This window comes from Colius striatus, chromosome 12, assembly GCF_028858725.1.
Source record: "Colius striatus isolate bColStr4 chromosome 12, bColStr4.1.hap1, whole genome shotgun sequence".
NCBI lineage: Eukaryota > Metazoa > Chordata > Aves > Coliiformes > Coliidae > Colius > Colius striatus.
This window is the reverse complement of record NC_084770.1, coordinates 28,000,235-28,023,486: the sequence shown is the minus strand read 5'-3', so window position 1 is coordinate 28,023,486 and position 23,252 is coordinate 28,000,235. Positions and strand designations below refer to the sequence as shown.

General features: G+C 56.9%; 1 protein-coding gene across 1 annotated transcript; it reads right to left on the bottom strand.

Moving 5' to 3' along the window:
• Window positions 1-16,884, bottom strand: LOC133626414 (A-kinase anchor protein 1, mitochondrial-like). Its single transcript, XM_062005322.1, has 12 exons — window positions 16,873-16,884; window positions 16,737-16,772; window positions 15,264-15,456; window positions 5,892-6,025; window positions 4,586-4,712; window positions 3,882-4,012; window positions 3,006-3,183; window positions 2,350-2,500; window positions 1,640-1,707; window positions 808-881; window positions 191-256; window positions 1-60 (listed from the first exon to the last, which is right to left on the bottom strand). The coding sequence occupies exons 1-12, from the start codon at window positions 16,882-16,884 to the stop codon at window positions 1-3; spliced, it is 1,230 nt and encodes a 409-aa protein (XP_061861306.1).
• Between the last annotated feature and the right edge of the window lie 6,368 nt (window positions 16,885-23,252).

Sequence of the window (23,252 nt, the reverse complement as noted above, 5' to 3'; positions counted from 1 at the left end):
CTAGTAGCCCAGCCACTGAGCAAATCCTCTTTCCACCAGCATTGCGTTCACCGACACCACCTACAGGGAGGTGAGAAAAAAGCCCATCAGACACCAGCAGGAAACACCAGCAAGTTCCTCCTGAACAAGGAAAAGCCCCGAATCCTGGACCCTGGCAGAGCTGCAGCAATGGCTATGTCCACACACGCACCTCATCTCTCATCCAGCTCCACAGCTGAATCAGGGGCAGCCCCGTGGCAAGGTCGTAACTGGTGACCTGAAACACAGGGAAACATCAGCGTGAGGCCGTTCTGATCTGAGCCACGGAGGATGCAAGGCTGGACACGTTCCCTACAGTTCAGCTCCTCAAAGCTGGGTGCAGGCTGCAGCAAACGCCGCTACTGGCAGCAGGCAGCTGGGAGACCCTGCAGGCCAGTGTGCTGCAGTCACTGCAGCCCGTGCCCTGGCTGGGATGAGTGATGCCCTGGAGCACTGCATCAAACCAAAGGAAGCTCACAGACAGCCCCAGGTGAGCCCTGGGTCTGCTGGACAACCGGCCACTGTGGGCTCTGTCAGCCCGGGACAGGGCCCTTCCTCCCTGCCCGCAGCAGCAACAGGAGGGAACGCTCGTCCCTTCCCAGCCACAGCCCTGAGCGGTGCTGGGGCTACAGCAGGAAGGTCTCAGCAGCCAGATGTCTGCACGGGAGCGCTGCCCAGCAGCCAGGCTGATGGGCTCTGGCTGTGCTGCTTTCACACACACGGTACACGAAGGGGCATGGAGGAGAACAGCAGCAACAAGACTCCTCCATCCACACAGCTCTCGGGTACCTGTGCCACCAGCGCTGCGCCTCTGGTCATCTCGCTGACAGCAGCGTCCGCCTCGGGGGAAAAGCCGCCCTCGCCTGCGGGAAGGAAGGAGCAGGAGGAAACCCAGGCGGTTATCCACAGGCTTCAGAGGCCAGAGGGCACTGCCTCAGGGAACGTGCTAAACACTGACTTCTGCTGCAAGTAGCTGAAACCTGCTGGAGGCCTGCCAGCCACAACCCCCAGTGCTGAAGGCTGGCCTGACCCCCAGCCCCTGCAGCCACCCCTTCCATGCCCAGAAGGATCCCGCACGCTTTGGAGACACCGCTGCAGCATGCACCACTGACACCATTAGGAAAAGCCCACACAACCAACTCAAGAGGAGCCCCCAACTCCCCAGGAAGTATTTCTAGGCAGTGACTGACATTCTTGCAGACTCGCAGGGTCGTCTCTTGAGCACAGAACTACACACATTCATCATCTAGTAGGAAAACGTCAGGTGGTTGTCTACAAAACCAAAGTGGGCACTCGCAGCTGTTCTACGACTCAAGCAGGCAGAGCAGTTACAGCTAAGTCACCCTGCCCATCCTGCCACCTTGCTGTTTAGGAGAGCAATGAATTCTCTCTCCCATGCAGCAAAAAGCCGGGACATCCCTCATCTTTCCCCTGGAGCCCGGCAGGTTGTGCCCTGCAGGCACGTTCAGAAGGATAAACCCCACTTTTCCCAGTCCTTGCTGTCGCCACGTCAGAGGCTGTGCTTGCCATGGGAGGGAGAAAGCAGAGACAGAATCCTCCCTTGGCATCCACCAAAACCTGCAGGAGGGGAGCCAACGGCTCGTCTCCAGAGCTCCATTACCTGCCAGTGGCGCCACGTTGTCCAGCAAAACTTCTAGTCCTTGGAACGGTAGGGATAAGAAGTCAGACCTTCAAGGAAAAAGAATCCCTCAGGAAAAGAACGTGGCTTTAGGCTCCTGTGCTGTTCTCTCAGGTGACACTGATTCATCACCTGCTCTAACAGGAACTCGGTTTCAAAGGGACAACAGGTCAAAATAAAAGCCAGGCCTCTTGTCCCAGCAACCTGGGCAGCAGCAACCACGTGTCTCAGCAGCAGGCCCAGCGGGATTGGGCTCCAGGCAAAACCCACCCCCATCATGGAGGCTGCGCTGCTTTCCTCCCGCCTCTGGGGCACAATCCCGGAGTTCATGGGCTTGTGTAAGAGAACCCTCATCCAATGGAGCTCTCCCAGCCAGCTGGGCTGGGGCGTGGGGAATCTGAACTGTATTCCACGCTCATCCAGCATCTACACTTTGGGGCCTCCTGAAGGCATCCTTTTGCTCAGCTTGCACACTGGAGTGGCAGAAGCTGCAACTCCCTCTCCTCTCCAAGAAAAGCCTGGCAAGAGCTCGCTGTGCTCTGCAGGAACCTTCACCCGCTGCCCAGACAACCCTTTCTACCGGTTCCCGCTGCAGCGGTGGGAAAGCCCAGAAGCAATGCCAATGGCAGGGATGCCTCTGATGAAGCCTCAAGGCAGATCTGGCCTCAGGCAGGGAAAGAGGAGCTACAGACCTGATCTGCCTGAGGGTGTCAGTCTTCACTCTCTCGTAGCCCCCGTAGTCCACGTATCTGAGCTCCACTTCCCGGCGCTTTTGGCAGTAGCCCATCACTTGAGCCCGCAGCCATGTCCCGTCCTGGCCTGGAGCCACGCAGATCGTGCCGACTGCACAACACAAGAGTGCAGAGACAAAAGGTTCAGGCCAAGTGCATTTCCAGAAGGCAGCACTAGTGCTGCTGGCCTCTACTCAGATGCAGCAGCGTTTCGTACACTGCTGCTGCTGCTGCTTTCCCTCCTCACCACCCACAGCCCATCAGACAGGGCGGCAGCTGGCACACACGAGCGCTGGGCTTTCGCTCAGCTCTGGCTGCCACTGCCACGCTGCTCTCCCCAGGCAGCCAGTTCCCTTCCAGCCTTTGGTCAGTGAGCAAAGTTCCTGAGGAGGAACTCACCACTCCGTGGCTGGGGAGGAACTCCAGGCACGAGTGGGGCAAGGAAGAGGAGAGCAACAGCTGCACTATGGCAGCAGCTCAAAAACAGATGAGACAACAAGCCAACGGCACATTCTCACTCCCTGGGAAGCCCCCTAGCCTAAGGCTGGGGCATCAGGCTTCCACGTGGCCCGAGAAGGTTCTCAGATGAACAACTTGAGAGCAGCCAAGTTACTTGCCTTCCACTGGAGTGAACAGGGTTGGAGTGTCCTGTTGAGAATAGCAGGCAAACATCTGCTGGTGGAGGCTCGGCAGGGCACAGAAAGTGGGGTGTGTGGGCTGCTGCACAAACATGTGCCCCGCATCAACCTGGTTCACCACGGCCACCGCCACCGCGACTCCCTGTGGGAGGAGCAGCTGGCATGGGGAGGAAAGAGATTCTCAGCAGTGTTCAGGCAGCACCAGCTTCACTCACAGCAAGTCCATGTTCCACCAGCAGCTCCTGCCGCCTGCAGCCACGGCTGCCAAAGCCCTGCCCCTCTGCTACTTCACTCCCAACGTGTCTCCGTTGTCTTCACTTCTCCAGAGCAAGGCCCATCCTCTCACCCAGAGAGACAGCGCTGTGCACGGTTACTCTACAGCTTCTAGATGCCCCATAGAAGCAAAGAAATCTTTGTAGGTGTAATTAAATGCCATCAGGAAGTCAAAGGCTTTGAGAAGACCAGCTGCAGGGTCTGGGGACAATCCCAGTAATGGCCATGGATCAGTGTGGGACTTTGGCCCCACGGCAAGTGGCCCTTAAGCAGAGGGGGCAGACAATCAGCTTTGCTCGAGGCTGAAGTGCTGTTTCCTTAGGCAAACAGCTGGTCTGTAGCTCAAAGCCCACCAGGCCACAGGTGCAACTCCCTGAGTTTGGCAGAGCCTGGTGAAACATTCTGCTACCTCTACCAGCTACAGAAGCTGCAGCACCGAGGGCCACAGAAACCCCAGACTGGTTTTGAGGGCATCTGTGGAGCAGCCACATGGATACAGCCCACTACAACAGCACAGCACATGCACAGAGCACACAACAGCCTTCCACCCTGACACCAGCACAGCAGCAGGCTGGGACTTACCCAGGGACTCTCAAGGACTAAAGGAAGTGTCTCTGGTGCAGGGGGATACAGAGGGTAGATGCTGGGGAGACACAGCCGTTCAAACCTCCTGCCAATCAGGCTCAGCACCATTTCCACTTGATGTGGGAGGCCTGGAAGACAAAAGCCCCCTTCAAAGTCAGCAGCACAGGCAGGCTGAGGACACCCACCCCTGTCACAAGAGGCGATCCAGCTGCCAGAAGCCTCCTGCGCTGCATCGACAAGTTCAGTTGGAACAGATTGGCCACAGAAGCCGAGAGCAAAGCAACATGAACAACTCACACCCCCGCGGCCCCTGTCCAACAGCTTTGGCCTCCAGCATGAACCCAATGCACTGGCAGGCGCTTTTCAGCCACAATTCCTCCAACATCCTTCCCAGCCCAGACTGCCTGTGCTGATACACATCCCACAGCTGCTCCTGCAAGCCCAAAGGGACTCTGCAAAAGGGGCTGGTTCAGCTCCAGCAGCCAAAGCTGTTCAAATGCATTCTCAGCCCCAGAGCAGAGGCTGCACGTGCCCAAGCACAGCCAACTTGCCACATCCCTCTGCTGGAACAGCCCTGAGCAGAACACTTTGGCCAAAGCACCGGCCTCCCCAAGCCACTGAGTCCATTTCAATTCCTTGCCTGTCTCATCAAGGCCCCCAAGCTGCATCCTAGACCCTGAGCAAAGAGACATTCCTCTTACCTTCGATGTGACAGACTTTGGAGTCAGGGACATGAGGGAGTGTCGAGACGGAAACTTTGGCCCCAGACTTTCTCCTCAAGGTCTTAATAAATTGTCCTTGCTTGCCAATGAAACGGGTACCTAATGACTTGATGAAAGGGACAAGAAAGCAAGAGTCAGGGAGAGAAAAGGAGCTCAAACAACACTCTTCTCTCTGGCTTCTTTCACCCACTTTCCCAGTTCCCACAGCTCACTGATCCACCCATCCTCATATCTCTCAGAAAAAGACCCGATGGGGCAAAACCAGGCTTGGTAGCAGTTCCTGGCTTCCTACAGTCAAGCCCCATCCTCTCCCAGTGTCACACCACTGCTGCTTTGGGTTTGTTAAAAAGCATGCCACACACATTGTGGTGTTGCAGTGTGAAAGACTAAGTCTCAGCAACTGTGAAAGCAACTCATGAGATCAGGAAGAGAGCAGGCAAATTGACAGCAGAGCCACTCAGGCTGCCACGCACCACAGGCTACAGAGGGGCTGGACAGCTGTGCAGGCTGATGCAGACATGTCTGGGCAAGCCCTGTCACACCTCCTCTCCCACGGGCACGTGCCTCCACTTCCAGCCAGGGACGAGGTCACAGAGCAGAAGGGTTGGGCTGGAGTCCCTGTGGATAACCCTGTACAAGATCAAGGGCGCTCCCTGAGGAAAAGGGACAGCCTGTCTGCACTGCCCCCTGAAACGCCTCTTTCTGCTGCACAGCTCCCTCCTGAGCCCTCGGCTCTGCTGAAGAGCAGAACTGCCAGAGCAATGCTGTGCAGGGCAGCCACAGGGCATTTTGCATCTGCCAAGCAGGGCAGCAGGGATGAACACAGGCCCAAAAACCCATCTCTCTCGCAGCCTAGACACGGCTCACTAAAGACAGAGGCAAAGCAGCTCTCCAGAACAGCTCAGGGGAGCATTCAGCTGGCAGCGGTGGGTTTGGACAGGCAGTTCAATTGTGACCCTCCTACAGAGGAGAAGAAAGCAACTCATCCCCTGCTCTGAGAGACTGTGTACCCTCAAAGCCTTCTGAAGGCTTTCAGAGCATCAGACTGACAGATCATGGGTGGAAGGTGATGGAGAAGAAGGGCTCGGACAACCAACGTCACCCTGGGCACAGCCCCAAGAGGCCCCTTGGTTACAGCTGTGCTCTGGTTCTTCATTGCTGCTGGGTCCTGATGGGAGCTGAACACCAAAACCCTTGTTGGTTGGTTGTTGATGTCCCTGAGGTGGCACTGAGAAAGTACCAGACTGGAAGCAGCAGAGGCATAAACAGGACAGTGACCTCTTACCTTTGGCAGCTCTATTTCCCAGGCAATAACTTCGGACTGTCTGAATTTTCTTCTTGGCTGAGACTTCGTTTCAGTCCCTGTCTTCCTCACGGGAATGCCAGTGTCCACTGAGCCCATGTCAGTCCCATTTACACCTGCCAAACAGGCACACAGGTCAGCATTCAGACAGCCCAGACAAGGCAGCTGCCACACACCAGGCCAGGACAAGAGATCCTTTCCTAGAGAGGTGACACTGAGCACTTGCTATGCATTCTGTTGGGATGCTCCTCCATCAGGTTCCCCAGGATGTCAAAAAGGGTCAAATCCCTTTCAGAGCCTACTGAAAGTTTCCCTTGATGCCTGGAGACAAACCAGCCCACCTCTGGGAATGTAACAGGAGGAGGCCCGAGTTCAGCAGCAGCCCCTCAAACACAGTGACCCTTTACCCAGCAGCAGAGGCAAGACACTCTAAGGAGTCCAAGTTCCCAGCTGAGTGAGAGCTGAGCCAACGCCAGCACGGAGCTGCTGCTGCAGCAAGCTCTGCTGCATTTCCCCACGGCTTCAACAGGACTCTTCAGGGGGGTTTCAGCATGCAGGGGGAAGACCCCAGTGCTGACCAAAAGCTGCCCCAAGCAGAGCAGCAGCCGTTTGTCTCGGCCCCAGCCCAGCCGGGTGCCGAGCAGCCCGGCACAGCCCTTACCTGCCGCGCCACGCGCATGGCTCCCCGCCGCCAGCAGCCCCGCAGCATCCCTGCTGGCAGCCGCGTGCTCAGCCGCTGCCGCCGCCTCCACCAGCCCCTGCTCTGCGTTGGCACCGGAGCCTGAGCCCTGTGCGGGGCTGGCTGCAGCGCTGCTGGGACACTCTGTGCTCTCGGGAAGCACAGGGACAGAAACGGCAGCAGGGACACCGCTCTCCTCTGCACATCCTCCTGTCTCTGCTCCTGCCGTGTCACCCTCAGCAGTGCTGGGCTCAGCTCTTGGTGCCGACACATCCTGAAGGTCGGGCTCTGGGTGTTCCTCTGCTGATGCCAAAGGCAGTTCCTGAGGGACACAGGCTTGCCCTTGGGGCGATGATTCCTCCTCTGTCCCTCCTCTCTGCTGCGCTTCCTCAGCAGCTGCTGCCGCTTCAGCATCATCTCTGGTCTGCTCTCTGCGGTGGGAGTAGAGCCACCAGCAGCCCAGCAGTGCCAGCGCTCCAGGCACGGCGTAGGGGATCACGCTGGCAAAGCGAAGAGCCATTGCACAGAGTTCAGCAGGATCTAGCAGGAGACACAGACAGCATGGTCAAGTCGTCCCAGGGAAGGGAACAGGAATAGCTTGAGCTATTGCTAGGAACAGTTTCCCAGCTGCTCCTTCCACTCCCAGCTCTGCTCTACCAGCTCTATGATCTAAACCCTCATGTTTGGGCCCAAAGTCTCTTTTTTAGCTTCCAAAGCCTCATTTTGAGGCCAACAGAAGAATCACCAGACAGCAACACTACCATAGCCTTGGCCAGCCCCGAGATGTGGAAGAGCTCAGCATGGAAATGGACTGGGAGGTGCAGAGCAGCCTCTCCTGTCAGCCCTGTCTACATCCTCTTCCCTGTCCTGAGAGTTTGGGTCATCCTTACCTTTGGAAGAGGACGAGAGTTGAGGAGAAGTGAGCAGTAACGGAGAAATGTCTGGAAGAAATCACAAAGGCGAGTAGCAAGGGAAGGAGCCGAGTTGTCCCAAGGGCAGCTCAACTGTCCTGCTGGGAGGCTCTGGCTCTGGCTGTCCCCTGGGAGGCTTTATAGTCCCTGGCCAGGTGAGGTCACAAACGCCGGGTGGGGTCTGGAACAGCCCCTGTGTGACATCAGCAGCGCCCAACGTTCTCTGTCTCCCTTGGTGACGGCCACAGCGCTGCCCCTCCCCTGGGATGGCCTCTGGAATCACAGAAGGGCTGCAGGGAGGAGGCAGCTGAGGTGCAAGAAATCCGCTCCACAGTGGCTCCCTGGGACACCAGCACAGCGGCTGGGACAGAGCAGAGACACTGTGGGCAGCCCTGTGAGCTCTGGCAGAAGAAGGGAGCTGCAGGGTACTGTGGAACTCACAAGCTGTATGTCTGTGATGCCAGGAAAGTGCCAACCAGGACTCAGCAGCCAATGTGACTGTCAAGCAGGCCTTTCTGGCAGCGCTGGGCACACAGGGGATGGCTCCACCAAGAGTGTGTCCTCCTTAGAGCAAAACTTTCCACATGTCCCAGACTAGATCTGCGTATTCATTGCACTTCTTCATGAGTTCCCCCCATTGTCCTGCCTCAGTCTGCCCAGGCCACAGCTCCCTCACGCCTCCTTCGCTGGGCCTCAGGGGCCATTGAGGACGAAGGTCTGAGTCTACCTCACAGTGTGTTTTTCACCTTTGGCTTCCTGGTGTTTGGCCAAACCACAGGACAGGCTTGAGCAGTTGTTTCTTCACTCCTCTCACTCTGTTTGGTCCAAGATATGTTCTGCTCTTGCCAGATAACAACAGGAGTGAGATGTGCTGCAGTGACGGCTTCTTGTGACTCTCCAAGATCAGCAATGTCCTGAAGCTTGTGCTGCCACAAGGGAACAAGTTCCTAATGCCAATATTTCAGACACCAAACACTTACAAATGTGTTCCTGCAGATTTCTGGCTGAATGTTGCTTCTGTGCTCTGATGCTTCTGTAACATCTGCAATTCATTTGACACCCTGGGCCAACAGTCTGTCATTGTCTGAAAAAACACTGGGTTTTGGGTGAACTTTGCTCATTAGACTCTCATTATAGCACTGAAACACAGCTCCATCCCAAAGCCCACCCAGCTCCAAGGTGCCACCAGCCCTCACTGAGCATGTGCTCTGCACTCTCCTTACCCTACACCTTTAAAAGCAAAGTGAGAGCATTACACAGCAATCCCGATGAAGGTCTGTGTGACCAGAGTCACTCCAGCCCCATCTCATAGGGAAAGTAACTGTAAAAATGGCTTAAGAAAGGGGGCTGTTGGGGAAGACACCATCGTGAATCCGTCAGGGAAGGTTCAGCCTCAGGCTGCCTCTGACTCTGGGAGTAGCTGACTGATGCACCTCTCTGCCCCCACAGGGATGCCTCTGGCTCAGAGCTGGTTGTGCCGAGGGCTGGCTGGGGAAGCTCAGAAATCCCTCTGCACAGTCGCTTCTCTCATCTCCTGCTGCACTATTCGCAGCCTCAACATCTGCACGAGCTTTGGCAGACGCTGTGTCCATCCCCAGCAGCCCACCAGCACCTGGGGAACCTGTTGCTGCCATCAACTGCACCTTGGGTTCAGCTGGGTGTGAGAGTCCCAGTCTGGCTCAGTCCTCAGTCTGGGGCCCAAGACCTCCTGGTTTGCGTCCAAAATCTCATTTTTAGCTTCCAAAGTGGTACTTTTTGGAACAATTCCTCATTTTCACCATCCAAAGCGAGAGGTTTTGCTTCCAAACCCTCCTCTGGGGGCCCAAACCCTCCTTTTTAGCTTCCAGTGCCTTATTTTGAGGCATAAGCCCCCATGTAAATCTTTCAAACCTCATTTGGTGACCCAAACTCTAATTCCCAAAGCCTGATTGTCACATTCCAAACCTTGGGTTTAGATTTCAAATCATCCTCTTCTACATCCAAAACATCACCTTTATTTTCAAAGTCTTATTTTTGTGCTCAAACCCTCATTTTATGCTTCCAAACCCTCGTTTCTTAGCTTCCAAACACTCAATTTTAACCTCAAAAGGCTCGTTTTGTGTCCCAGATGCTCATTTTTAGCTTCCAAAGCCTCCTTTTTGCCTTTTTTAACCTTATTGCTTGGAGCACGGTCCAAAAGTTTTTGGTTCCAAAGTCTCACTTTGTGGCCCAAGTTGTTCTTTTTAGCTTTAACCTGTTCCTTTTCAGCTTTCAATCCCTCATTCTCGGGTCTCAACCTCAGTTATCAGCATCCAAAGCCTCGTTTTAGCTTTCTAACACACCTTGTTGGGTAAACCCCCTCCTTTTGAGCTGCCAAGGCCTCCCCTTGGAGGGCACAAGCAGGAGCTGGGCAGATGCTGCCCCTGTGTGTCTCTGTGCACGTGCGGCCGCTGCGTGCCGCGTCCCCTCACACCCCAGGCTGCACATGGGCAGTGCCTGGGGGTACCCAGGGAGGGCCTTGGGTGGCCGCCCCTATGTCAGCGTGTGCCCGGCACCCCGTGTCCCGTCCCTGCCCACCACACAGCACACACCGGCCCCAGCCTCTCGCCCCCCGCCCTGCAGGGAGCCCTCAGCGCTGAGAAGGGCCCCTGAGCTCAGCCTTCTCCTCTGCAGGGCCACAGCAGCTCTGGCTGGGATCTCTGTACTGTGTCAGTGCCCCACAGAGAGCACAGACACACTGAGGCACAGACAGTGCTGCTGGGCGGGGGAGATGAGCCCTCAGTGCCCTTGGCTGGCCGTGGGGGACTGAGAGCTTGAGCAAGGGCGAGACACGGAGTGGTGTGAGGGGGATCTCTCTGCTCTCAGCAGGGGCTGGGGCTGTGCAGGCTCACAGGGGATGGGCACAAAGGGGCAGCAACAGGGCACTGGACACCAGGCAGGGGCACAGCCCGGCTGCCCTGGCTCTGCTCTCACCCACAGCCCGTCCTCTGGCCTCACAGCCCTCGCTCAGTTCTCCCTGGGGGCAGCAGAAATGCTGAGGGCTCCTGTGCAAATTCATCCCTGCACAGACACTGCTCTCTCCTGCTACACTCAGTGCAACTGAACCCCCCTCAACGTCCCATTTCTGCTCTGTCGCCAGTTCCTCTCAGAGATGCAGCGAGAGAACAGAGCAGGGCAGGAGCACGTCCTCAGGTGTCTGGTCTCTGCTGCACAAGTACCACGAAGATGAAGCCTGGACTACACTCCTTCCTTGAACCATCAGCCATCAGCAGAGGAAGACAGCTTCAGCCTGTAATAAGTAATGGTAAAAATTGTTATTGTTGAGCAAATTGAGTGGGATTCAGTTGTGTTGTGCATGTTGTTATAAGCAATGACTCTGTTTGTGTAAGTTTTATTATGTTTTGTAATAGTAGTTAAGTGGTTAAGCCAACACCTGGGCAGCGCTGGGAAAGTGCAACAAAATAGCGAAACTTCAAAGGCAGGAACACCCAGCAACATTTTTCACCAATCTGGAGCTGGTAGGTGAGCAAGGACTACGCGTGGACACTGTCAACTGACCAACCAGAGACCGATTCGTCGCAGTGTCCCAGCCCATGGGGGGGGGGGGGAAACATATATAAGGACATACGAAAAGTTGCACGGTGCGCCGTGGCGGAACTGTTGCACTTCCCCCGGTCACCCAGCGCTGTTTGCCCTTTTATCGCTTGCTACAATTGGTTTAATAAAATAATGTTTGGTTAAGAAAGCTTTAGAGGCTGATTCCTCAATAACAATTTGGTGCCGTGACTCGGATTCTCGAGCTTCGGCGGAGGACCCTCGCACATCGGGACGGCGCCTCGTCTTTTTTTTGACGATCCCGGGGTGAGTTGGGGACTCCTCGAGGCCCTTGAATTCCGAACCCTAAATTTCGATAATTGGGCAAAGAATTGAACCCCGTAAACTTTGTGCACGAAGAACCGGACGAAGACCCCAGGGAGGGTAAGGATTCCATTCAGAACTGGACGAAGACCCCAGTGAGGGTAAGGATTCCGTTCAGAACTGGACGAAGACCCCAGAGAGGGTAAGGATTCCGTTCGGTTGGGGTGGGTTTCCTGGAGTGTGCTTGAGTGAGACGCCCCCCTTGGGGAAGCGAAGCGAGTGTGGACCCTGCCGTGAGGCAGCGTGGGACTCTCTTGTAGTGCGGTTCTCATTGCCTGCGAGAGCGTGAGCCACGAACGAGGGGTGCATGTGTGTGTGTGTAAGAAGGCACTCCGGAAGATGGGACAGAAGAAGAGCAAGCCTTCTGATCTCATGGGGAAGGGACCCAAGGAGAGGTTACCGGATATTCCCCGAGATTCCCCATTGGGCCTTATGCTCAGGCAATGGGAAGGTGCGCCTTGCACAAGAAACAAAAGTAGGGAAAAGATGGTTTATTATTGCATATGTGTCTGGGGAAACCAGCAAATTAGACCAGATCACTTTTGTTGGCCAATTTTTGGGTCATATGAGAATTGGATTTGTCAGGCTCTAAACCTTTACGTAAATGATAAGGAGCCCTTTAATTCTGAGGAGAGCGAGTATGCGCGTTGTTGGCCATCTTCTGCTACTCGTGCAGGGGTTTTCGCTTTAGGTGAAAATAAATCTGGCCGTAAGAAGAAGGTCCCTGAGGAACCTCCACCCCCTCCCCCTCCCTATGATCCCCCGCCAGTAGAAAATCCAAGACCCCCCTCTCCCCCTGTGCCTTCAGCCCCTGAGGAGGATCCCGATTCTTCAGGGACAGTCGGGGGGACCCGGAGACTCACCAGGAGTCGGGCTAGACAGCAAATAACATCAGAAACGGAGCCCTTGATAAAATTGAAGTTAGGTCCTCAGCGTCAGGAAATGGAATTCCTGGTGGATTCGGGGGCAGAAAGATCTACTGTCCAAACTGTGGCCCGGGGATGCACCCCGTCCTCGGAGAAAATACAAGTAATAGGAGCAAAAGGAGAACCCTTTTTTGTACCTGTAATTGAAAGAGTAAAAATAGAATCCCCATCCAGGATAGGGGAAGGGTCCTAGGTTCCCAGTAACTAGGTTCCCAGTAGTGGCTAACCCTTATAACCTGATGAGCCAGTTGTCCCCAGAATTATCCTGGTATAGTGTAATTGACCTAAAGGATGCCTTCTGGGCCTGTCCATTGAGGGAGGAGTGTCGTGACTATTTCGCCTTTGAGTGGGAGAACCCTGATACCCATCGGAAACAACAACTTAGATGGACGGTTCTTCCACAGGGATTTACTGAATCACCAACCCTCTTTGGACAGGCTCTGGAACAAGTCCTGGAGGACTTTGAACCGGAACCTGGAGTAATTGTGGTACAATATGTAGATGACCTATTAATAGCAGGGAAAGACTAAGATAGTGTGCGAAGTACCAGCATTAAGTTATTGAATTTTTTGAGTCTAAAAGGTTTAAAGGTATCAAAATCTAAACTGCAATTTACCGAGGAAGAAGTAAAATATCTAGGGCACTGGCTGAGTAAAGGGACTAAGAGACTAGATCCAGAGCGAGTAAACGCTATTCTGTCCCTCCAGCCTCCCAAGAATAAAAGGCAAGTGCGACAACTTTTAGGTCTTTTGGGCTACTTTAGACAATGGATTGAAAATTACAGCAACAAGGTTAAGTTCTTATATCAGAAGCTAGTGGGGGAAGGTCTGATGAAATGGAATACAGAGGATGACGAGCAATTAGAGAATTTAAAAACTGATTTAGTAAATGCCCCAGTATTGAGTCTGGTGAATACCCGGAGGCCTTTCTATCTATTTGTTAACACGGAGGGTGGAACAGCCTTCGGGGTCTTAACGCAGGAATGGGCAGGTAACAAGAAACCTGTGGGGTATTATTCCAAGTTATTAGATCCAGTTAGTCGTGGTTGGCCTACTTGTTTACAGGCCATAGTTGCTACTGCTCTCTTAGTCGAAGAAGCTGGGAAAATAACGATGGGAGGAGAGTTAAAGGTATACACCCCTCATAATATACGAGGGGTATTACAGCAGAAAGCTGATAAATGGATTACGGATGCCAGGTTACTGAAATATGAGGGGATCTTATTGCACTCTCCCAAGTTAGAGCTTGAAACAACTAATTTGCAAAATCCAGCTCAATTTTTGAATGGAGAACCGAGTGAATCTCTTTCCCATGATTGTATCAGGGTAATAGAATATCAAACCAAGATAAGGGAAGATTTAGAGGAAGAGGAGTTGTTATGTGGAGAGAAATTGTTCGTAGATGGATCATCTTGGATAGTGAACGGGAAAAGGAAGTCAGGATACGCTATAATAGACGGGAGCAGCTGGACAATTAAAGAATCAGGCCCCCTGATTCTTGGTCGGCACAAGCCTGCAAACTATTCGCAGTATTGAGGGCATTACAGTTGTTAAAAGATAAGAGAGGAACAATATTTACGGATTCTAAATATGCATTTGGGGTAGTTCACACGTTCGGAAAAATTTGGGAAGAGAGGGGCCTAATGAATTCTCAAGGTAAGGGATTAATACATGAGACCTTAATAAAGCAAACTTTGGAGGCATTAAGAGGGCCCAAACAAATTGCGGTAGTTTATGTAAAGGGCCATCGAAAGGGAACCTCCACACAAATAAGAGGGAACAATTTAGCAGACGAGGAAGCTAAGAAAGCTGCGTTACTGGTGATGAAAGCAATTGAACAAGATCCTGTACAAACTAAGTATACTATGAAATTCACAAATCAGGAAAAAGGAAAATTGGAGCAAATGGGAGTAGTTGAACGAGAAGGAAAGTGGTGGTTACCTGATGAGAGAGAAATGCTCCCGAAAGGGGTAGCTTGGCGAGTTTTGAGAGTTTCGTAGGCAAACCCATTGGGGAGTGCAGGCTCTAGTTGATCAATTTGCCAATAAATATATGACCCTGGGGGTGTATGATCTAACAAAAAGAATGTTAAACATTCTCCAACAAGCCAGTCAGTGCACTCCTGGTACTACATCCTTGCACCAGAGACAGGACTCCAGTTTGGCAGCAAGAATCAGCTGCATTAGCTTATGGCAAGATCCTCCCCAGAAATGTGACACAGAGATGCCAGGGCACACGGCAGGCTACAGGAATGGCAGCCTTGGTGGTGACCTGCTGATCTGTGCTGATCCACCTGCTCATACACAGAGAGAAACGGAACTGTTCTAAGGAAATAAAACCCCATCTGGATGAGATCAACACTGTAAACATGGCTCACAGAAATGCCACCCATGAAGTACTTGGGTCACTGGGCCATGTCAAGCAACTCAGCGTTTGCTCTGGCACCAACACACTTAGCACAGGGTGGGCTCCCAGTAGTCCTCAGAAACCCCAGTGAGCTGCCCAGTAACGTCCAGTAACTCCCAGGACTTCCCAGTGCCCCCCAGTACCCCCCAGTTCACCCCTCAGGAGCCCCAAATAACTCACTGGTAAATCCCAATTCACCCCCAGTAACTCCGTGTGCTTCCCAGTTCATGTCCAGTAGCCCCCAGTAGGTGCCAGTTAAAAAAGTCTTCAACAACCCCCAAGACTCAAGGTCTGAAAAGGACTCAAAAGGCCTCAAAAGGCCCTAAACTCCCAGCCAAAAGCAAACATTTGCTCCAGCACCGACATGTTCAACACCTGGAGAGGATTTTGGCTTCCCAGGGAGAGGGGCTTTGGGGTTCCTGGGGGGAATGTGGGGCTCCCAGGGGAGATTCTGGGGTTCCCAAAGGAGCATTTGGGGTTTTTAGGGCGGTACTTAGGGCTCCCAGCGGGTATTTGGGGTCCCCCTGTCCCTGCACAGGCGGAAGGTGAAGATGTTTCTGTTCCAGAGGCGCTGGCACATGATGTTATTGGAGACGGCAGCGCGGGGCTGGCGGCCGCCTCTGGAAATGCCAAACCCAACATCCCCTCCAAAGGGGTTTCAGCCACGGTGCAATTGTTCAGCTCCAGGGCCTCGGCAAACGTCTGGACCCGCACCGAGACGTTCAACACCTGGGGGAAAACTGGGGTGAGGGGGGTGGTGGTTTAGCCCTGGCTGTCAATAACCAAACCACACGGTTTGTTAACGGCTGCCCAGCTCAGCAGCACGGCGACGAGAACCAAGAGGGAGCTCTGGAGCCCCGTGGGTTGAGATAAGGACAGTGTAATAGAACACAGCCCGAGCAAGCAGCCACAGCGAGGGCCAAGGGACACAGCAACGAGCGCTGCCCAGTGTCACTGCTCAGCGCCCGCAGCCCGACGCTCAGCCCGAGGCAGCAGCTGCAGTTCCTGCACTCGCCGCAGAGCCGCGGCCCCGCAGCTGCCCTGAGACCCTCAGCTCTCCTCAGAAAGCTCAGGCAGCGTGGCTGGGATGGGTGGAGGTGAGGTGGATGGAGAGCTGCTGAATGACAGAGCCCAGAGGGTGGGGATCGATGGCCTGGAATCGAGTTGGAGGCCTGTGGCCAGTGGAGCTCCACAGGGATGGGTTCTGGGGCCAGTCTGGTTCCACATCTTCATCAACCACCTGGATGAGGGGACAGAGGGACCCTCGGCAAGTTCCCTGCTGGCACCTGTCCTGGTTTAGCAAGGAGCTGCTTTTGCTTGGTACCAGGGGGAGCGGGTTGCAGTGCAGACCCGGTAAAGAGTTTGTGGACTCTGGCTCCTGGGTTCAGACCCACCTCCGGCCCAGCTGGGCCAATCCAGCGCCTCTGCCAGCACTATTTAGGGACAGGGATTGGAAATGCTTGGCAGGAGGTTTAAGAGTGACATAAGATAGAGGCGCCCACGTGGATCCCCCAGGCTGAGGAGGAAGGAAGGAGGAGCAGACCAGAGACCCCTCTGCAAGCCGCGGTGAGAATGCAGCTGTGCCCCTGTAAGCCATGGGAGGCAATGGCAGGACTGAGAGCCACCAGCAGCTCCGTGTGAGTGAGCCCAGACGGGCGAGAGACTGTGTGAGGAGGGGCCATGGCACAGGCTGAGCTGGAGCCTGTGGGCCCAGAGCAGCCCCACCGAGAGGCAGAGAGGAGCTGGAGTAAAAACACTGGGATCGGGACTCTGAGCCCGGGAAGAAGGGAGGAGTGGGGAGAAGGGCTGGTCGGACTCTCCATCGTTGTACCACTCTGTGTTGTGTTCTGTTTGTTATGTTTTGGGGTTTTATGGTTTTGCTTTAGTTGGTGTTGCATTGCATTCTTTTGTTTTGTTCCCCAGGCCCAGCAGCCTGCTCGGTTTTGTCCTGGACCTGAAGCAGCAACTAAGCTCTTCCTGCCCTTTGGCAATCCTCAGGTCTTTGGTACCTGAAACCAGTCGTGGTCTTTTGTTCCCTGATGGGCCTAAACCACAACACAGATGTGGGAAGTGAGCGGCAGCGGCAGAGCCGCAGGGAAGGTTCCAGAGAGCAGCGCAGGGCCTGGCACAGGGACTCGTCCCCGCCTGGGTCCCCATCGCCACGGACACGGGGCCCCTCCCACCCGGCGCCGTGTCACAATGGGCCCTGTGTGACACCCCCAGAGCCAGGGCAGCTGTGGCCCTGCAGTGTCTGAGGAGACAGTGATGGGAGAGGGCAGGAGCAGGGCACTGCCCAGGAGACCCTGAGAGCAGCCCCTGGCTTTGCCTACTGTGCCTGGCAGCCCATGCTGTGAGGTGTTCGCCTTCAGCTGCTCTCCCCTCTAACCCACACGTGCCTCCATCTGGCACAGAGGCTCCCCAGCCACCCCAGGATGGCTTGTGAAGATGATGAGGCTCCCCTAAGGATGGTGGAGAGACGTCCTAGCCACCTCACGAGGGCCTGGGAGGACAGGACTCCCCAAAGGATATTGGAGACACCCCCCAGACACCCCAGGACGGTCTGGAAGAAAAACAGGGCTCGTCAAAGGATGGTGGAGAGGCCCCCCAGACATCCCAAGACAGCCTGGAAGAAAAACAGGACTCCTCAGGGGAGCAGCTCTCTGCCGGAGCCCTACGAGGTGATCCAGAGCCAGGTGCTGCAGATGGGTGAGTGAGGGTCCCCAGGGCTAGGCAGGCCGGGGCCAGCGAGCGCGGCCGGCTCGGTGCCGGGAGCCCGTTTCTTTGGCTCGCTGGCAGCAGCCGTCCTGTGGGCAGGGGCATGGCAGCGTTTCATCCCCCCACACAGCCTCCCCCTGCTCAGCCACGCTGGCTTCAAAGCTCTTCCCACCCTTTGGGGAGGTGGTTGGCAAAGATGATGCGTCCCACTGACTCTGCTGTTTCCCCTCCACGTAGATGAGACACTGCCAGAGCAACATCCAGAGGGTGAGGAGCTGCAATTGAATTCCGAGAGCATCTCCTCAGTTTCTTCAAGCAGCAGCAGCATCAACTCTGGGATTGAGGTACTGAGCTTTGGCCTTGCTGGGACTCTTGTGTGTGGCATCTTCAGGATGCTTCTGTGAGCAGAGGGACTCAGAGTTGCTGGGATCCTCCACCCTGCAGAGGCTGCAGCCCCTGCTTCCAACTGTCCTGGGCGCTGCAGCCAGCACTGCCCGGCACCTCTTGCCAGAGCTGCTCGTGCTGCTCAACCAAGCAGCACCATGGGGGTGCTGGGCAGGATGTCTCTTCATTCATTCACTCCCTTCCTCCCTCCCTCCCTCCCTCCCAACCTGCAGGCTGCTCTGAGGAGAGACAGCGTCCTCGCAGCCATTGAGGCCTTAACAGCAGCACAAGCCCATGACAGGCAACTGGGCAGCGACATGCTGGATGTGGCCATGAGTGACCCAGACTCCTGGCTGTGGGATGTAAGTGCCCTGGGGCTGGCTTGTCCTGCCCGTGAGCCCTGCCAGGCCTTGTTCCTCCTCCCCTCCCTGACCCAGCTCTCTCGGGCACCTGAGGCTGTTTCAAGGCAGCAGAGAGGGCTGGGAAGGGCAGAGGTTTCAGAGGCAGACAGTGGCACCACCATCCTCCCCTGTGTCCCCTGCAGGTGCCAAGCATCATGAGGTGCATCCACAAAGCCATGGAGCGTGTGCACACAGACACGTCGTGGCACAAACTGAAGTCGCTCCTGCTCCTGCTGAGCAACAGGAACCCCAGCGAGGTGGGCAGGAGCCTGCTGAGCATCTCTCCAGCATGGGACAGGTACCGACCCCGACAGCCATCAGGGCTCATTCCCCGTGGGGAGAGGGGCTGGGTGGCTGCCAGAGCCATGGCGGTGCCGAGGCCGGGCGGGCACGGCACGGTGGCTGCGGCAGCCCTGCTGACAGAGGCTCTGGCTCTGCAGCACTGCCCTGGCCATGCTGGAGGTGATCTTCTCGGCCCCTGGCCCTTTGCACGGCACCCTGAGAGCGGCAATGGAGGTGATGGACGCGCTGCAGGTCCGGCAGCCACACAGGGTGTTGGGCTCTGGTGTGGAGGACACCGGCATCTGTCCCTTGGCGGTGAGTGAGGAGTCGGTTCCTGCAGCCTCCTCTGCGGGCTGGAGCCCTGGGGCTGGGGCAGGGCTGGGGCTGGGAAGGGACAGGAGCCAGAGGCAGAGCAGCGGCTGGCTCTGGGGCACAGCTCTGCACGGCCCCTGCACAGGCCGGGACCCCGGACACTCGTCAGCACCCGCTGGTGCCACCTTTGTGCCGGCTCTCGGGAGGGCGGGAGGAGCTGGACCAGACACCAGGTCCCACGGGCCCAGCCGCCCCCAGGACGGGCTGTCTGCCCCGCTGCCCTGGCGCTGAGATGCCGCTGCGAAGCGGGAGCCGCACGGAGCTCGGCCGGCTCTGCTGCTCCCTCACTGCCATCTCTCCTGCAGCTGCTGGCCCACATCGACAGGGGCACAGAGGACTTGGCCAAGCTGTACAGAGCCTGGAGGTTCCTGAGGTGTCCCCGCACGCCGGTGCTCTCACTGCTGCTCAGAGGCCTTGTCACCTTGTCAGAGGACCCTGAGATGGTGAGCGGCGCGTAGTTCAAGTGACCCCGGGGCGGGGAGGGTCTCTCAGCACTTCACAAAGACAAAACTGTGTGTTTCCTACAGGCCAGAAACATGCAGATGCTGCTGCCAGACATCATGGAGATCATGTCGCATGGCAGCGCTGACATCAAGCTGAAGGCTCTGACTGTCTTCAGGAATGTGCTGGTGGCTGTGCAGGCGCACGAGGCCAGCCCCATCGCTCTGCAGCTCTCTGAGGAGCTCCTGCACCTCTTTGATGATGTAAGGAGCTGTGGAGCCTGAGCCCCACTGATGGCCCCTCTGGGAGGACGACTCTGCTCCCCTCCTCACTCCTCTTGTGTGGCCTTTCATGGGCCCGGGGCTGTTCAGCTGGGGCTGCAAATGTGTCCCACAGCTCCTGCCTCGAGGAGCCGACCCTGAAGCTTCTCCCTCCCCATGGGCCACAGCAATACCCCGCTCGCCTGGGCAAGGGAGAGGCTGTTGCTCAAGTCCTCCTGTCCTGCTCCCTCCTAGGAGTCCAGCCATGTGCGAGAGGTCTCCATCAGCCTCTTTGGAGACGTGATGCACATGGTGAAGGAGGACAGCAGGAGTCAGCTGAAGCAGATGGTGAGCGAGAGCCTGATCCCGCTGTTGTTCCATATGAATGATGAGGACACGGCCGTGGCCACGGTACGGATGTCACAGAGTCCCAGTGGTGTGGGGAAGGGTCTGCTGGCAGCACGGGGCGGGCCTTGGGGGCTGGGGCTGGTGGCAGTCAGCCCGCTGGAATGTGTGTCACTTTGGGGTCCTGAGGCAGCGGGGACTCCCAGGATCAAAACTCTGCTGCCAACAGCCTGGGCGGGAGGAGCTGGGGCAGCCGCTGCCGGCGATGCCCATGGGGAGCTGCTGCTGCTGCGTCCTGCTCAGGCTCTCCGGCATCCAGCCCTCGTTGCCTGCAACCCTGGGCTCTCCTCTCCTGTGCCCTTGGGCCTGCCCCATCCCCAGCAGCAGCTCAGCAGCTTTCAGGATCCCTGTTCTGCGGCCGGCAGCAGCAGATCCTGGAGGTGGTGGCTGCCCCCTATCCTTCCCTGCACCCTGCGCCCAGCTCAGCCTCTGTCCACCGCTGCCTCTCCTCACAAGGGGCTGGCAAGGGGCTGGCAAGGGCTCCCAGCCTGGCCCAGAGGAGGAGGAGGATGACCAGTCGTCCCTTCCCTGGACCCTGGTGCCATCTCTAGCCTCTGCTTTTCTGCAGACCTCCAAGGACACCCTCCTGGCCTGTGCAAGCTTCCTGGGGTGGAGGAAGTTCAGCTACTCGCTTGCAACAAGTCAGATGCACAGGGCTGCAGAGTGCTTGGTAAGGAAAACCCACAAGGCCCCGGCCGGGCTGGAGGGCGCTGCCCCACGGGCAGTTCTGTGGTGAGGGCTGTGCTGCTGTGCCTCGCCTGCCCTGCTCCAGCCCGGAGCCCACAGCCCAGAGCTGCACCCTCCTTCCAGCACAGGCCCACCAAGGGCTCTTCTCTCTCCCCTCCCCAGCCCAGGGTGCTGAAGGAGACCCAAGTGAGCCCTGGCAGTGGGACAGAGGGGTCTCAGTACCCCCAGACCCCCTCTGCCTGCGTCTCTTACGTCAGCCCCACAGGGCTCCTGGCTGGGAGACGGCAATCGCCAGGGGCCAGGAGGGTGCTGGTAGGAGGGATTGGTGCAAATGGCTGGGGAGGGTCTGTACCAGCCCTTGTCCTTGTGCTCTCTCCAGCTGGGGCAGGACAGCAGCAGGGCAGAGAAGTGCCTGCGTCGGAGCGCGCTGTACCTGGAGGACACTCAACCAACCCTGCGAGCGGCGGCCATCAGGTTCCTGGGTGAGCCACAGCCCCTGGGGCCCCTCTCCTGGCAGCCTGGCCCTGTGCCTTCCTGCCTTCCCCCTGCCCACACGCCTGGCCTGGAGGCTGCCTGTCAGTCCCACTGCCCTGCTTCCCCTTCCTTCCCTGGGGCCGTCCCTGCTGAGGGGGAGGAGAGGGCCGGGCCCGGGGCAGCTCTGACAGCAGCTCTGTTCCCAGGTGTTGCTGCACAGCACCCAAAGCCTCTGAGACGCCAGAAGCTGCAGGACATCTGCACCGGTGAGTAGGGCCAGTGCTGTGCTGGCCGGGACTGGTGGTGCAGGGCACAGAGCACGGAGAACACTTGAGGGGCAGAGAGATGCCAGGGGCACAGGGGCCTTGCTGGGCAGCAGCTTCCAGCAGGTCCCTTTGTCTCACCCGCTCCTCCTGGCCAGGGCAAGAGGCGGCTGGGTGGGCACGGTCTGGCGGGCACTGCTGGGGCTCTCTGCAGGCAGGGGGGTTCATGTCTGTGCTCTGCTTCCTTCTCTTGCAGCCCTCCAGCCCTTGACACGAGATGCTGAATGCTCAGTCAGCTCCCTGGCAACTCAGACCATCTCCGTCCTGACATCTCTCCAGGAGAAGCCACCCTCAGGGTGGAGCCGGTGGTGGCGATGCCTCAGGCCCCACTGAGCCTGGCAGAAGGGAGATTCTCTTCTGAAATGCAGCCACCTGAGAAGCTGTTGGTTTACATTAAAGCTGGAACAATCAGCCCTGTCTCCAGGTGTCCTTCCCACGGCCCCTGAGTGTGCTGAGCTGGGCCACTCCTGGCCTCTGCTGCTGCCTGCAGGATGGCCCAGCCGGACCCAGGCTGTCCTCACAGCAGAGCCCCAGCTCCCCTGTTGGAGCACGCAAGCTGGAGGGGAGCAGGAGAGATGCTGTAGCCCACCCTGTCCCTCCGGAGACAGCTCAGCTCACACAAAGGCCCCCGCTCTCTGCCAAGCTGGCAAGCCATCGTTTGTGCCAGCAGCCAAATGCTCTCTGCTGCTGGGGAGCCCAGAACTGGCCACAGTCATCCAGGGGCCTCAGCGGTGCCAGGTCAGGCCAGGGGTCACCTCCTCCAACCTGCTGCCCACACTGTGCCGCCACAGCCCAGGATCCTGTCAGCTGCCTCTGTGGCAAGGGCACGGGGCTTCTGCCCCACTCCCGCTTGTGGCCCCAGGCACGAGAGATGCAGAGGAGCTGGAGGGGCTCTGAGGAGGGCAGCGGGGTGCTGGGGCTGCAGCAGGAGCTGCTGTGGCCAGGCGAGAGCCACAGCCCCACCAGCTCTCGCTGCCTGTCTGCGTCTGCTGGGGATGGAGTTTCATTTCCCCAGCGCAGCCCTCACAGGGCTCTGCTTGGTATTTGTAGCTGGAAAGGTGTTACTGACACACCAGCCCTTTGGCTCTGGCTGAGCAGGGCTGGCACAGCAGCAAAGCTCTTTCCAAGTGCCCTGAGCAAAGGCCAGTGGGCTGGGGCTGGGCCAGAGCTTGGCATGGGACAAAGCCAGAAGAGCTGCCCCAAGCTGACTCCAGCGGGATTCCATGCCCTGGGGTGCCCTGCTCAGCAACACAAGCCCAGAGGAAGAAGGAGAAGTCATTGAGTCATTTGTCCTCCAAAGCAGCTGCAGGGCATCCTGAGGCTCTTCTTCCCACAAAGGGGCTGGGCAGCAGGAGTCAAAGGGAAGGAGAGAAGGAAATGTTGTTCCCCTTTGCTGCCTCACACAGCCTTTGCTTTTCTCTGTTAAACTGTCTTTCTCTGGATATGTGTCATTCCTGCTGTTGCTGGTGGTGTCTGTGCTTACAGTGTTGCTCTGGAAATGTTTGGGTTCCTCTCCCTGCAGCTCAGGCCTGAACCTGCTCTGTCCCAGCTGCAGCCCATCGAGCAGCGAGTGCGAGGCTTCCTCAGAGCTGGCTCGCTCACAGCATCTCTCTGTTGGAACGGGATGCAGTGGGTTTGTCTGGGCAGGTTTGGCATTGGGGCTCCAGGGGTGGCTGCTTTGAACAAAATGCTGCCAGGAGCTTTCCCTGTATCTGGCAGGGCCAGGGCCAGTTGGCTCTGGGATGGACTCGCTGCTGCCCAAGGCCTGGCCAGTTAGTGAT

Excerpts from the sequence above, each read along its gene's own strand:
- LOC133626414 (XM_062005322.1), bottom strand. Across the intron at positions 4,713-5,891 it reads GGGAAATAGAGCTGCCAAAG|TCATTAGGTACCCGTTTCAT; the intron begins GTAAGAGGTCAC and ends CCTTTCATCAAG. Across the intron at positions 4,013-4,585 it reads CAAAGTCTGTCACATCGAAG|GCCTCCCACATCAAGTGGAA; the intron begins GTAAGAGGAATG and ends TTTGTCTTCCAG.